Source organism: Solanum tuberosum, unplaced genomic scaffold, assembly GCF_000226075.1.
Source record: "Solanum tuberosum cultivar DM 1-3 516 R44 unplaced genomic scaffold, SolTub_3.0 scf00096, whole genome shotgun sequence".
In the NCBI taxonomy this organism is placed as follows: domain Eukaryota; kingdom Viridiplantae; phylum Streptophyta; class Magnoliopsida; order Solanales; family Solanaceae; genus Solanum; species Solanum tuberosum.
The window spans coordinates 1,297,685-1,309,246 of NW_006239025.1; the positions used below are offsets into that span (position 1 = coordinate 1,297,685).

Sequence of the window (11,562 nt, forward strand, 5' to 3'; positions counted from 1 at the left end):
CTCTCCTTCAATGGTGAAGCTCAAGAAGGAGAAGAACAAAAAATTAACAGTAAAATAAAGATTATTTATATAGTTAATAAAAAAAAATGCAAAAAGAAAAGTTTAATCGTACTTTTTTTGATTTCCACGCTCTGCAGGCGAGTGATATACACTCTCTCTATAAAATATCAAAAAATGGTTCAATAATTTCACATTAATCTAGTTAAGTGGTGTATTAGGACCCTCGCAAAGTTTGAGCGTCTTTTTCAAAAATGCATCTTACTTTATGGGGTAATTATGTATTTCCTCTAAATATATTAATAACTCAATTTTGACAATGGCAGGTTATGGTGGCTGCATCTATGGGTGAAGTCATCAAGTCATGGTTAGGAGAAGCAACCCATGAGGAGATTATTATCATATTTTTTACTTTTTTTAAAAGTCAATTTCTTCTTATTCTTTACAAAATCGAGTTTAGCGACTCTATGTCTAGATTTATATGATGCACTTTTATTTTTAATCTATTACAAAAGGAATGTTACATTTTTATAATTAAAAATAATTTAACTTTACAATAATAAAATACTATATATAGTCATATGAATAGCTAAGATTTGTTTTAGACCACAAATTTTAGATGACGTTTTTTCTTTCTTAAATTTTATCTCAATGTACTTCCTTTTTTGATGTTTGGATTCTTACTTTCTTCCTTGAGCCTTAAAACTCTTTGAAAGTGAAATAGTCGGCTGAATAATAGTGGTCCAATTGGTTAAGCAGTATGGTCTAATATGAAAATTTGCAGTCAATAAATGCACTTATTCGGGGCGGAATCTGAGACGAAGGACTTGTAATATCTTTTTAGATATGACAAAATTGAAAGACCTCCTAACATAATTTGAATGGAGGCTTACCACTGAGCCTACTCTGACCTCGATTTATTCAAATTTCTTTTTTTAAAAAAATACACTATTTATATATTAGAATTTTATGTATATAATGTTGACCTAAACATGGTAAAGACTTAGGTGAATATCACTTTTGTAAATTACACAATGCATATGTAAAGATATAGTTTATTATGTCTTTTTAATTTTTGTAATAATTGTCTTTTATAACAATAATTTATTATAATCAAATAATCATATTTTCCTTGAAATTAATTTTCATTGTTATATTATGTTATATGTTTTCTATAACATTATTTTGCTATTGACCGTATATTTATTGTTGAATTTCCTTAATGCAAGTAGTAAGTATTTCAGTGCGTGACGGGGATTTTTTTTAAAAAAGATTTAATATCTTAGATTTGTGACATTTCTAATATTTTTTTAATTTAATCCTACAATCGACCGTTGGTAAGATATGTTCCATATAAAATCATCACTTAGATACCGTTCACATTTATCAAAACAAAAAAATTATGAACTATTCACAATCACAAAATAAATAAATAAAAATAATAAAATGGAAGTTTCCTATCTAAGTTTGACTAATCAACTCAAAGGGAAAAGGAAAAAAATGAAGAAAATAACATAGTCTTAATTCTATCATATAGGCTATAGCATACTATTACGGTAAAAATAGTTTTTAATGATAATAGATATATACATTAACAAAAAAATGCTAAAATCTAAAAATGCGTAAGCCTTTTGTTTAATATATAGTACTTCCTATTATACTAGAAGATTAAATGAGAGAAACACACAGAGATGTCCCCTCCCATGTGAGTATTAAAGGGACGAACTGTACTGAATTTGAATGAATCAAAATAAGTTAAATTAATAAATAGATATGTTATTTATTTATCTAATATTGAATAAATTAATTTAATTATATTTTTATAAGATAATTTTATCCATCTTTTCATATTGAAATAGTAGGTCATAATCAAGATTGAAAAGTAGCAAAAAAGAGATGGAGACATGTGAAGAAACAGTTAAGTGGCTAGTGAACACAAATGACAAAAATAGATAAGAGCCCGTTTGGATTGGCTTAAAACAAGTAACTTTTAAGTCAAAAATAAAAAGTCAAACTGAAATGACTTTTAAGTCAAAAAATAAAAAGTAGGGGGAGACTTGCTTTTGGTTTCTAATTTATTTTAAGTCATTTTTGACTTATTTTAAGTTATTTTTCATATTTGCCAAACACTTCTAGAAGTCAAAAATTGATTTAAAAGTAGGTTTGATCAATTTTTAAGCCAATCCAAACGGGACGGCTACTATAAGTACTTGTTATTTACATAGAATTTCAGATTTCAAAATTCAAATAAATCTATTTTTATCGTAATTTTTTTATATTTTTTAAATTATCAATTATTATGATTTATAATGCTTTTTACGTGATTTATAAATTATAAATTTCATTTCAAAAAAATTATAAATTTCATGCTCGATTTTCAATCAAGCTTAAACGGTCTGATTCTCAAAAAATGAAAAATATCACATAAATTGAGATATAAATTTTTCTTTTCAAGGAAATAAAAATAAATTAAAACCATCTTGACGTGTAGAGCAATTGGTCCACAAGAACTTTGGTATAATATATGGACAACGTACAAGTGAATTGGAAAACAAAGCATATTCCCCAATTGGCTCCAAAGTCCAAACAACCCAATCGATGGTACTAAATGTACCTATCTCACTTTTTATACGCTGACAAAATTAAACTCAATCCATTCAAATCGTTCGAGTTTGGATGAGTTATAATCCACTCATTTATTAATTAATTAATTTTAACTTATTAAAAATAAAATTGATATGTAGCTCATGAGAATTCTTATCAAAATATTTTTTTAAAGTTAATTTTCTTATTTGATATGTTATATATAGTCCTAACAAAGAAAAATAATAATTTTATTTGGTGCAAAAATATTATTAAATAACAAATAAAACAATTAAAATTTGATAAGATTTGAGCGAGTTGAATTATAATAACCTGCATTTTATTTAGCCCATTCCAGCCCAAGTAAATTTTGGATGTGACGGATCAATAATCCGTTCATTTGACACCTCTAATTATTTATTTAATTCTCTTTCTCAAAGAGGTAGTCTTATTCGAACACATAATTATAATTGGGATGCTAATAGCGTATGAATCAAATGTTAAGCTCAGAATAGGATTCCCTTCAAATATAAAGTACTCTTTTCATCTCTTATTAGTTGATCACATTTCTAAATCAAGAAAGTATTAATTAAATTTTTTCTATATTACTGGCCTTGTAATTAATTCTTGTTGAAAGTGTTCATATTTGTTTGTAAAATTTTCAAGAAGTTTTTTAAGGGGTGAATTAGTAAAATTATTTTCTTATTATGATTTCTTAAGCACCGTGCAAACTAATATGAAACGGAGGGAGTAAAATTCATTTTATAGGAGGGAATCCTCAGTATTTAATGATCAAAATGTTGAAGATAAAGAAAACTGAAAACATGGAACATGTTGAACAACCTGTCCAATCAATGTATACAACAGAGTTAGAGTCACTAGGATTAGGCTAATACTTAAATCTACTAGGCTGCTACTTATTGTACTAGCTGAAGTCGACTAGGATTATATAAGGACTAAAATTAGATTATTTATAATTGCACTATTATTATATAGTAATAATAGTTATTGTAGTGGGACTCTAAGTATAGCTAGCTTAGAACTCTACAATTCACTCCCTATATAAGGAGTATGTACTCATCAATTTAAATCATCAATACAATCATTGATTTCTCTAATCCTAGATGTAAGAATTCTACACAAAAATCATCCCATCTTAATTTACATTAAATAAGTAATTAATGATATTTAATTATAAGATACTACTAAATTATATATGTGTATTAAAACATACCTACTTGAGTAGATAGTTATAGTCCAAATGTGAAAAGAGAACGACTAATAAATGGTCTAATCAATTTGATAGTTCAAGTTGAAAAAAGAAACAACGGATAGTTAGGATAACTCAGGAAAAAATCCAATGTATTTTTTTTTATCATTAATACATTGTATTTTTTTCATATACGATGTCTTCTTTTAGTCCTTGTCAAAATAGGACAGCAATAGATGAACATTCACTTACGTAAATGCATATTTTCAACTAATAAATTAAATTAGTGGAACATACGTACGTATATTCATAAAAATCTAAAATCCAAACAAAATTTGATCACTTTGAACCATTTGTAGTACCTGATAATTGGATGTATGTTAATGTGATAATATTTAGAACCAAACGATTTTTTAATTATTTTTTAAAATTAAAAAAAGGACACTTTTTTTTTCTGATCTAAAAGAAAGAAAAAAGGAATCTAAAAATTATATGGAGGAATGAAATTGCTGAGATTGAAGAAATAATTTTAGAGTCAAACACTTGGAGAATTATTATCTTTATATTTTAGATTATTTATGAACTTGTGGAATTTGATTAGTGATTCCCCAATATCTAGACTTGGACACAAAATCTTTCCACTTTGTTGATTGACATGAAGATGAAGAAGTCGGAGTCAAAATTTAAAGTTTACGAATCTAAATTTATTAAATTCATAGCTCATTTGATTTCGCATATAAATATTTGATGAATTATGTAATACAAATATAAAAAACTATTTAGTTCATCTGAATATGCACCTAATATTATAGCTTTGTCGCCTATGTATGTATAAAAATATAGTCAAGATTTGAAGTTTATAGGTTTGAAATTCTAAATCCATTTAAGTATTTGAGTTCTAAATCAGCAATTTGTACTAGGGGTGTGCATTCGGTTTTTTGGTTTGGTATTACACTATTTGGTTTGGATTTTTGATTTTTGGTTTTGTAAAAGTGTAACCCAATCCGATCCAAAAATAAAATTTGGTTTGGTTTGGTTTTCCTCTATTCGATTCGGCTTTTTTCGGTTTGATTATTCGGTTATGTCAATAATAATAACATATATAACAAAGTAAGAATATTTAATCCCTTAAATATACTTTCTAATATAAATCATAAGTAAACTTAAACACAATACTTATAAGTATACCTATTATAGATGTAATTCAAACATAAAATATAAACGTAATCATCATGAAATACAATAACCAAAAGGGACAAAAGTGGTTAACTCCAACTTAATTCTAAACCTAAACATTATATATATATAATTTAGTTTTTTTCGGTTTTCATTTTTTAAAATTCGAAACCAAACCAAAAAACCAAACAAAGTAATTTTATTAATCCAAAACCAAAAAACCAATCCAAATAAAAATTCGGTTTAATTTAGTTTGATTATTCAGTTTAATCCGAATAGTGCACACCCCTAATTTGTACATGTTAATTAAATGATTCTCTTAAAGAAAAATATAAAATTTGGATCAAGATTATATTATTTGATTCCACTGATCGAACTCATACCTTACACACTAACTCCAACCCTGTGAATGGTGACATATGCAGTATATAACTTTCGTAATTTATCATAGTCATGAGCTTCATGCAATAATTGAACAGAAAAAAAGAGTCACGATATTCATGCAAAAATAAAAAATAAAAAATAAATCGTCATGCGAGAAAAATTTATGACATACTTCGAATAGTTCAAATGTTTTGTTTGTTTAATCCATAGAGACACGAAAATTTCACGAGTTTCACCTATTTTTCCAACGTAACTAGTACTATTTGATTGTTTGGTATAAAATAAAGATAATGAATAAGACACAAAAACACAACTGAAGTATCATGTCACTTATATGTATTTTTACGAGTTTCAAAGTGTATTTTTATAAATAATTATGATAGTTTAAGTTGCAAATGCAAATATCTAATATGTGATTAAAGAATTATATTGTTCACTATGTGATAGGAAAGATTATAGGGTTACAAAATAGCTAGTTTATTATTATTATTGATTAGTAGATCTTTATAAATTTTGTATATTTGAAAGTTAGTAATCGCAACTATTAATTTATAAAAGGGACATTGAGATGTGCAATTTATTGATATGACACCTTAATAGTTTTCGATTGTTTATTTATGAACTATGATCTGCTAATTTGGTAAAGATTAGATAAGACTAGAATTTTTTTTTGGTAATATTCACAACTTTTGAGATTTCATGTTTATGAAAAAAAATACATATAATTTACAAAATTCAAATTGCATGTCCTAACAAAACTTCAACTTTAAATCAATCTGATTTCAAATAATGATTTTATAAAGTATATCTAAATGGATCATAACTTTTGACCATAAAATTCATACATAGAAGCTTTAAAGAAAACATACTATAAATTATATTAATAATTAAAAAATTTAATTACTTAAAAAACATAACTAAAATTCAATCAAAAATTAGACATGGAAAAATTCTTGGTAGAAAGCGTTTCTCCCCAAATTGGGCCGCGACGCATATTCAAAAAAGCAGGGCTCCAATGTAGATATTTATGCGGCACATTTAAAAAGGTAGGGCTCTAATATAGATACTTACGCGGTGCATAGTCGAAAAAATAACTCTTCCTCCGAATTGGGACTTATGTGATGCGTATTCAAAAAAATAGATCCCCAATATAGATACTTATGTGACACGTATTCGAAAAAGTAGGGCTCCAATATAGATATTTACGCGACGCGTATTAAAAAAAGTAAAGTTTCCTCCAAATTGGGCCTTACACGGCACATATCCGAAAAATAGGGCTCCAATAAAGTAACTTATGTGGCGCGTATTCGAAAAAGGAAGGGCTCCAATATAGATACATACACGGCGCGTATTCGAAAAAGGTAACGCTTCCTTCGAATTAGACTTTACGTGACACGTATTCAAAAAATAGGGCTCCAATATAGATACTTATGCGACACGCAATCAAAAAAAATAAGACTCTAATATAAATATCCGACACCGCCGCATAGATCATACAACCTCACTTATTTGGCTATCATACTAACCTCAGAAAAAATGATAAAGAATAGCTATACAATTATTACATCATATTGCTTTTGTATTGGATGATAAATAGATTTGAGTGTTTGAGAAATTTAGGAGTTGAAACACAGCCCAACTGTCCTTTTCTTCCATTTTCTGTCACTAAATCAGACCAAAGACTCCATTTTTATGTGGTTCTTTTTTATCCACTCAATTATTTCTTCTTGGACAGGTTATAAAAGCACACCCAAGTGTTCAAATTGTTGCCATATCAGTTTTCTGTTCTTTTTTGCCTATTGGGGTGTCGAAAAAAGCAATCTTGAAGCTTTACAAGGCAAAATTTGGTGATTTAGCTAAGTGGGTATTACAAAGATGATGTCTGTGAGTTGCCATAATCTTGAAATTGGGAGAACCCCATTGGAGTCTTTGGCTTGTGGGTGTTCTTTTTCAAAGGGTGTTTTGAGAAATGTAAGTAGAAGATTCAATGGGAAGAAGTTGTTGTCTTGCAGACAAGAATTTGGGCGTATCTCAACTAAGGCTTCACTTACTGGTATACAGTTGAATTCAATTTTTATTTTTTTAGGATTATAGTTTATAAGGGTATTCTTGGAATGATTTGAATTTTGAAATATTGTTGTTGTTGTGATTGTATTGCAGGGTTGGCACCAGTTTTGGATTTGAATAAGTCAGCAAAGCCTATTTCATTGACTAATGTTTTTGAAGTGGTTGCTGATGACCTACTTACATTAAACAAGAACTTGCAGAATGTGAGTAATCTGTTGCTTTCATGTTTCAACTTTTGCTTATGTGATTTTTCAGCTATATAGCTTAATGGATTATATGTGACAAAATCTTATTTTTAGACTAATAGCTGCCTAGGTAATACATGTAATCATTTATCTGGCATGATTCGGAACACGTTCCTTTGGCTTTATTACTGCTGGTATTGTCAAATGACTAATGTACTTGCCATAATTTAACTTCATCGATGCTTCGTCGAGTTGTTCCTTTTAATGAATTGCTCTAGATGTAAGAGAGAGGTACAATTTTGGACTAATGGTCATGCTAGTGGGGATTAAAATCAATAGAGATGCTTCTTTGATGATATTTGGGGTTTATTGGCCTTGCTAGAATTAAAATAGAAGGGGAATAGGAGTTGGCAGTATCACTCTGCCAAATGATATCTTAATCTTGGAACATTTTTGAGGACGGTTTTATTTGGTATTTGGTCATGGTTTGATTCAAATACCAGCTGGCATCGCCAGATGAGTGATGGTTGTACTTGTTATTGTGACTTCAATGATGCTAAGGTGAACATACTTTGTTCCCGAATGAACTGCTTTAAATGTATGAGAGATGCAATTTTTGGACTACTAAATGGTCATGGATGATAAACAATTGGACTTAATAGATATATTTATTTGTCCGGGTTATTGGCCTTAAAAATATCTAACCATAGGAGTAGGAGCTTCACAATTACTTCCAAATGGTATCTATATTTTTGATGATGATGGTGTCCGGGCCAGCGTGCATACACCTCAACTATTCCACCTGGTTACCTGCTATCTCCCATCGGCACAGGTACCTTGACCTTGAGCTTATGAAGTTCATTTTAAAAGGTCCTAGGTTTTTGACAATTTCATTTACTTTGATTCAAAGACTTGATACAAGAAATAAGTGCAGTTGGGCCTGAGAGTATCTCAAATGTATATCCTGATAAATAAACACACATATGTCTAATGGTGACTAATGTGATGTCAAATATCAGGGAGTAACTGAAAACGTTTCATATCAGTGATTGTCACTTGCTATTATTAGGATTTGTAAAACTATATTGTTCATTGGATCAATACCACATGAATGTTCAGATGGCATATCGGGCCAATTTACTTTTAACATATCTCTCTTCTATTCTGTATCTAAGAGAAATCAATTTTCAGATTGTTGGTGCAGAGAACCCAGTTTTGATGTCTGCAGCTGAGCAGATTTTTGGTGCTGGTGGCAAAAGGGTGAGACCTGCTTTAGTGTTCCTAGTGTCAAGGGCCACAGCAGAAATGTCTGGCTTAAAGTGAGGAACACTATTTGATTTTTTCCCTCTTGTAATACTCAACAACAACATATCAGCTAAGCTAATGTCTTAAAATGCTTGCTACCAGGGAACTCACCACAAAACACAGAAGGTTAGCTGAAATCATTGAAATGATCCATACTGCAAGCTTGATACACGATGACGTGTTAGATGAAAGTGACACACGAAGAGGTAAAACATTTTAAGCAACTTGTCATTCTCCTCTGATGCGTCTGCAAATTCACCGCCTTAAATTATTTAAAAACTCAAAATGATAATCACTCTGGCATCTAGTTTAATACTTTATTCAGGTGGCTGAAAACGTTACTGTACATATTCAGTGGTTATTGCTTTGGATATTACTCAAAATCTTCAGCTCTACCATTACTAGGAATAGAGTTATTTTCCAGGCATCATTGTGGGTTATTGTTCTTAAAATAAAAATTTAAGTACTAATTTAGGAGGAATATGTAGAAGAAAACGCTAAAGAAGATATTGTCTTCATTCTGATTCTATGATGATACCGTGATGCATGCTCTTACTCTCAAAACAATATCTTATCCTTTAAAGAGTCTCACTTTTGACAATTTCAGTTGATGAAGAATATCTAAGGTATATCTAATGAAAAAAGAAATAAAGATGCCCTAGAATCTACTGTGGACGCCAGACAATCTGGACAGACACATTAACAGAATAACCAGACTTACGCTGATGACAACACCTTTCTATTGATTAGAAACCCCCCAGTAAACTTTATTTGACACTACAACATTGGTTGGATGTGTATGGGATTTGGGATTATCGTTTCTAAGCTATCTCTTGTGCATTTCCTCGGACTAGTTACTTGTTTCTCAAGTATTTTCTAATTATTATTGATGCTGTCCTGATTGATTTACATGTGGTTCTTGTTGTCTAGCTTGATGTGGTTGACTTACTTCTATGAAAGACGATCTCCCCTGCTCTCCCGGGGGGATCCAGGGACCTTAAAAACTTCAAGGGTTAGTCCAGGAAATATGCTTGATTAGCAAGAGGTTATGTGATGAGGTCCTTACTGTTTAAATATTCTTCCTACTTTTCATTTCGGGTTTCTGAGATCATCTCAGCATTTGTCAGATTTGTGTGCTTTCTGAAAAAAATATGTGAGATTCTGTACAACTGTTTTGTGAAATGGTACACTCGACAGTGGACACACCAAAAAGAGAGAGAAAACTGACAAGACCGGGCTAGGTATGCGCTTTCTCAGGATTAAGGAAAAGAACAAGACTGGATTAGATCTTCACTTTCCCAAGTTTGTAGAGGCTGATAATACTAGATTGTTATTTCTTCCATCAACGCTTCCTTTTCCTAATAGTTAAGCTTAAGATCAATTGATGATTGATTCATTTATAGCACTTCCAAATATGAGTCCTCTGTTTGTCATTCAGGTGGTCAAATTTTGTCATCTAATCATTTACCCTTGTGCTTCTTCTAACTTGCTTCTCTTAATCGCAATTTTTATTATACCTTCTCCTTTGCTTCATTGTATTGGCCTCTTGATAAAACTTCTAGTGCAGGAAAGGAGACTGTTCACCAATTATATGGTACTAGAGTGGCAGTACTGGCTGGTGATTTTATGTTTGCACAGTCGTCCTGGTACCTAGCTAACCTTGAAAACCTTGAAGTCATAAAGCTCATCAGTCAGGTATCCTAAGATCTTCTAGGTTTGTACATCTTGTAGAATTGGCAACATTGATATCATTATTAGTTCGTTGTACCTCAACACCCTTTGTGGTTATTGGTTTTTATGGCAGGTTATTAAAGACTTTGCAAGTGGTGAAATAAAGCAGGCCTCTAACTTATTCGACTGTGATGTTGGACTGGATGAATATTTGCTCAAGAGTTACTATAAAACGGCCTCCTTGATTGCTGCAAGCACCAAAGGAGCTGCCATTTTCAGTGACGTTGGCAGTGATATTAGTGAACAATTGTTTCAATATGGGAGGAATCTTGGTTTATCGTTCCAGATTGTTGATGACATATTGGACTTCACACAATCAGCAGCACAACTGGGAAAGCCAGCTGGAAGTGACTTAGCCAAGGGAAACCTTACTGCACCAGTACTTTTTGCATTAGAGAAAGAGCCAAACCTTAGGAATATAATCGAATCAGAATTTCACGATGCTGGTTCTCTTGAGGAGGCCATCAATCTGGTGAAGACCTGTGGGGGAATTCAACGAGCACAAGATTTGGCAAAGGAGAAAGCTGATTTAGCAATGCAGAACCTAAAATGCCTTCCATCTAGTCCTTTCCGAGCAGCACTTGAGGAAATCGTGAAGTATAATCTGGAGAGAATTGAATAGAAGAAAACGCAGGACAAAAGTATACACCTTTGGTTTATTATTCTCTTGAAGCTCTTCATATCTAACAATATCTGGAGCATAGAGTTGAAGCTATTACTATAGTTTGAATGGTGATCGCGATCAGGACGAAAGTGCTTCACTATGTTCATATACTCATACAGGTTGTAATTTTTCAGTTCCTAATACAGCAATATGGTGTTCCAGCATTCTTTATAATTTGGCTAATAAATTGTCAAATTTCAACTGTTGTTGTACACTAGAGAAATTTCACAATTACTAATAATGTCATGTATTACTATTTA

General features: G+C 30.8%; 1 protein-coding gene across 1 annotated transcript; it reads left to right on the plus strand.

Annotated features, from left to right (window-relative positions):
- The first annotated feature begins 6,936 nt into the window (after positions 1–6,936).
- Positions 6,937–11,562, plus strand: LOC102593674 (probable solanesyl-diphosphate synthase 3, chloroplastic). Its single transcript, XM_006348288.2, has 6 exons — positions 6,937–7,403; positions 7,511–7,620; positions 8,794–8,921; positions 9,010–9,113; positions 10,475–10,602; positions 10,712–11,562. The coding sequence occupies exons 1-6, from the start codon at positions 7,226–7,228 to the stop codon at positions 11,258–11,260; spliced, it is 1,197 nt and encodes a 398-aa protein (XP_006348350.1). The 5' UTR covers positions 6,937–7,225; the 3' UTR covers positions 11,261–11,562.

Bases quoted from the DNA above. Each gene is read 5' to 3' on its own strand.
- LOC102593674 (XM_006348288.2), top strand. From the start codon at position 7,226: ATGATGTCTGTGAGTTGCCATAATCTTGAAATTGGGAGAACCCCATTG. The intron at 8,922-9,009 runs GTGAGGAACACT...GCTTGCTACCAG, and splicing joins GCAGAAATGTCTGGCTTAAA to GGAACTCACCACAAAACACA. The intron at 9,114-10,474 runs GTAAAACATTTT...CTTCTAGTGCAG, and splicing joins TGAAAGTGACACACGAAGAG to GAAAGGAGACTGTTCACCAA.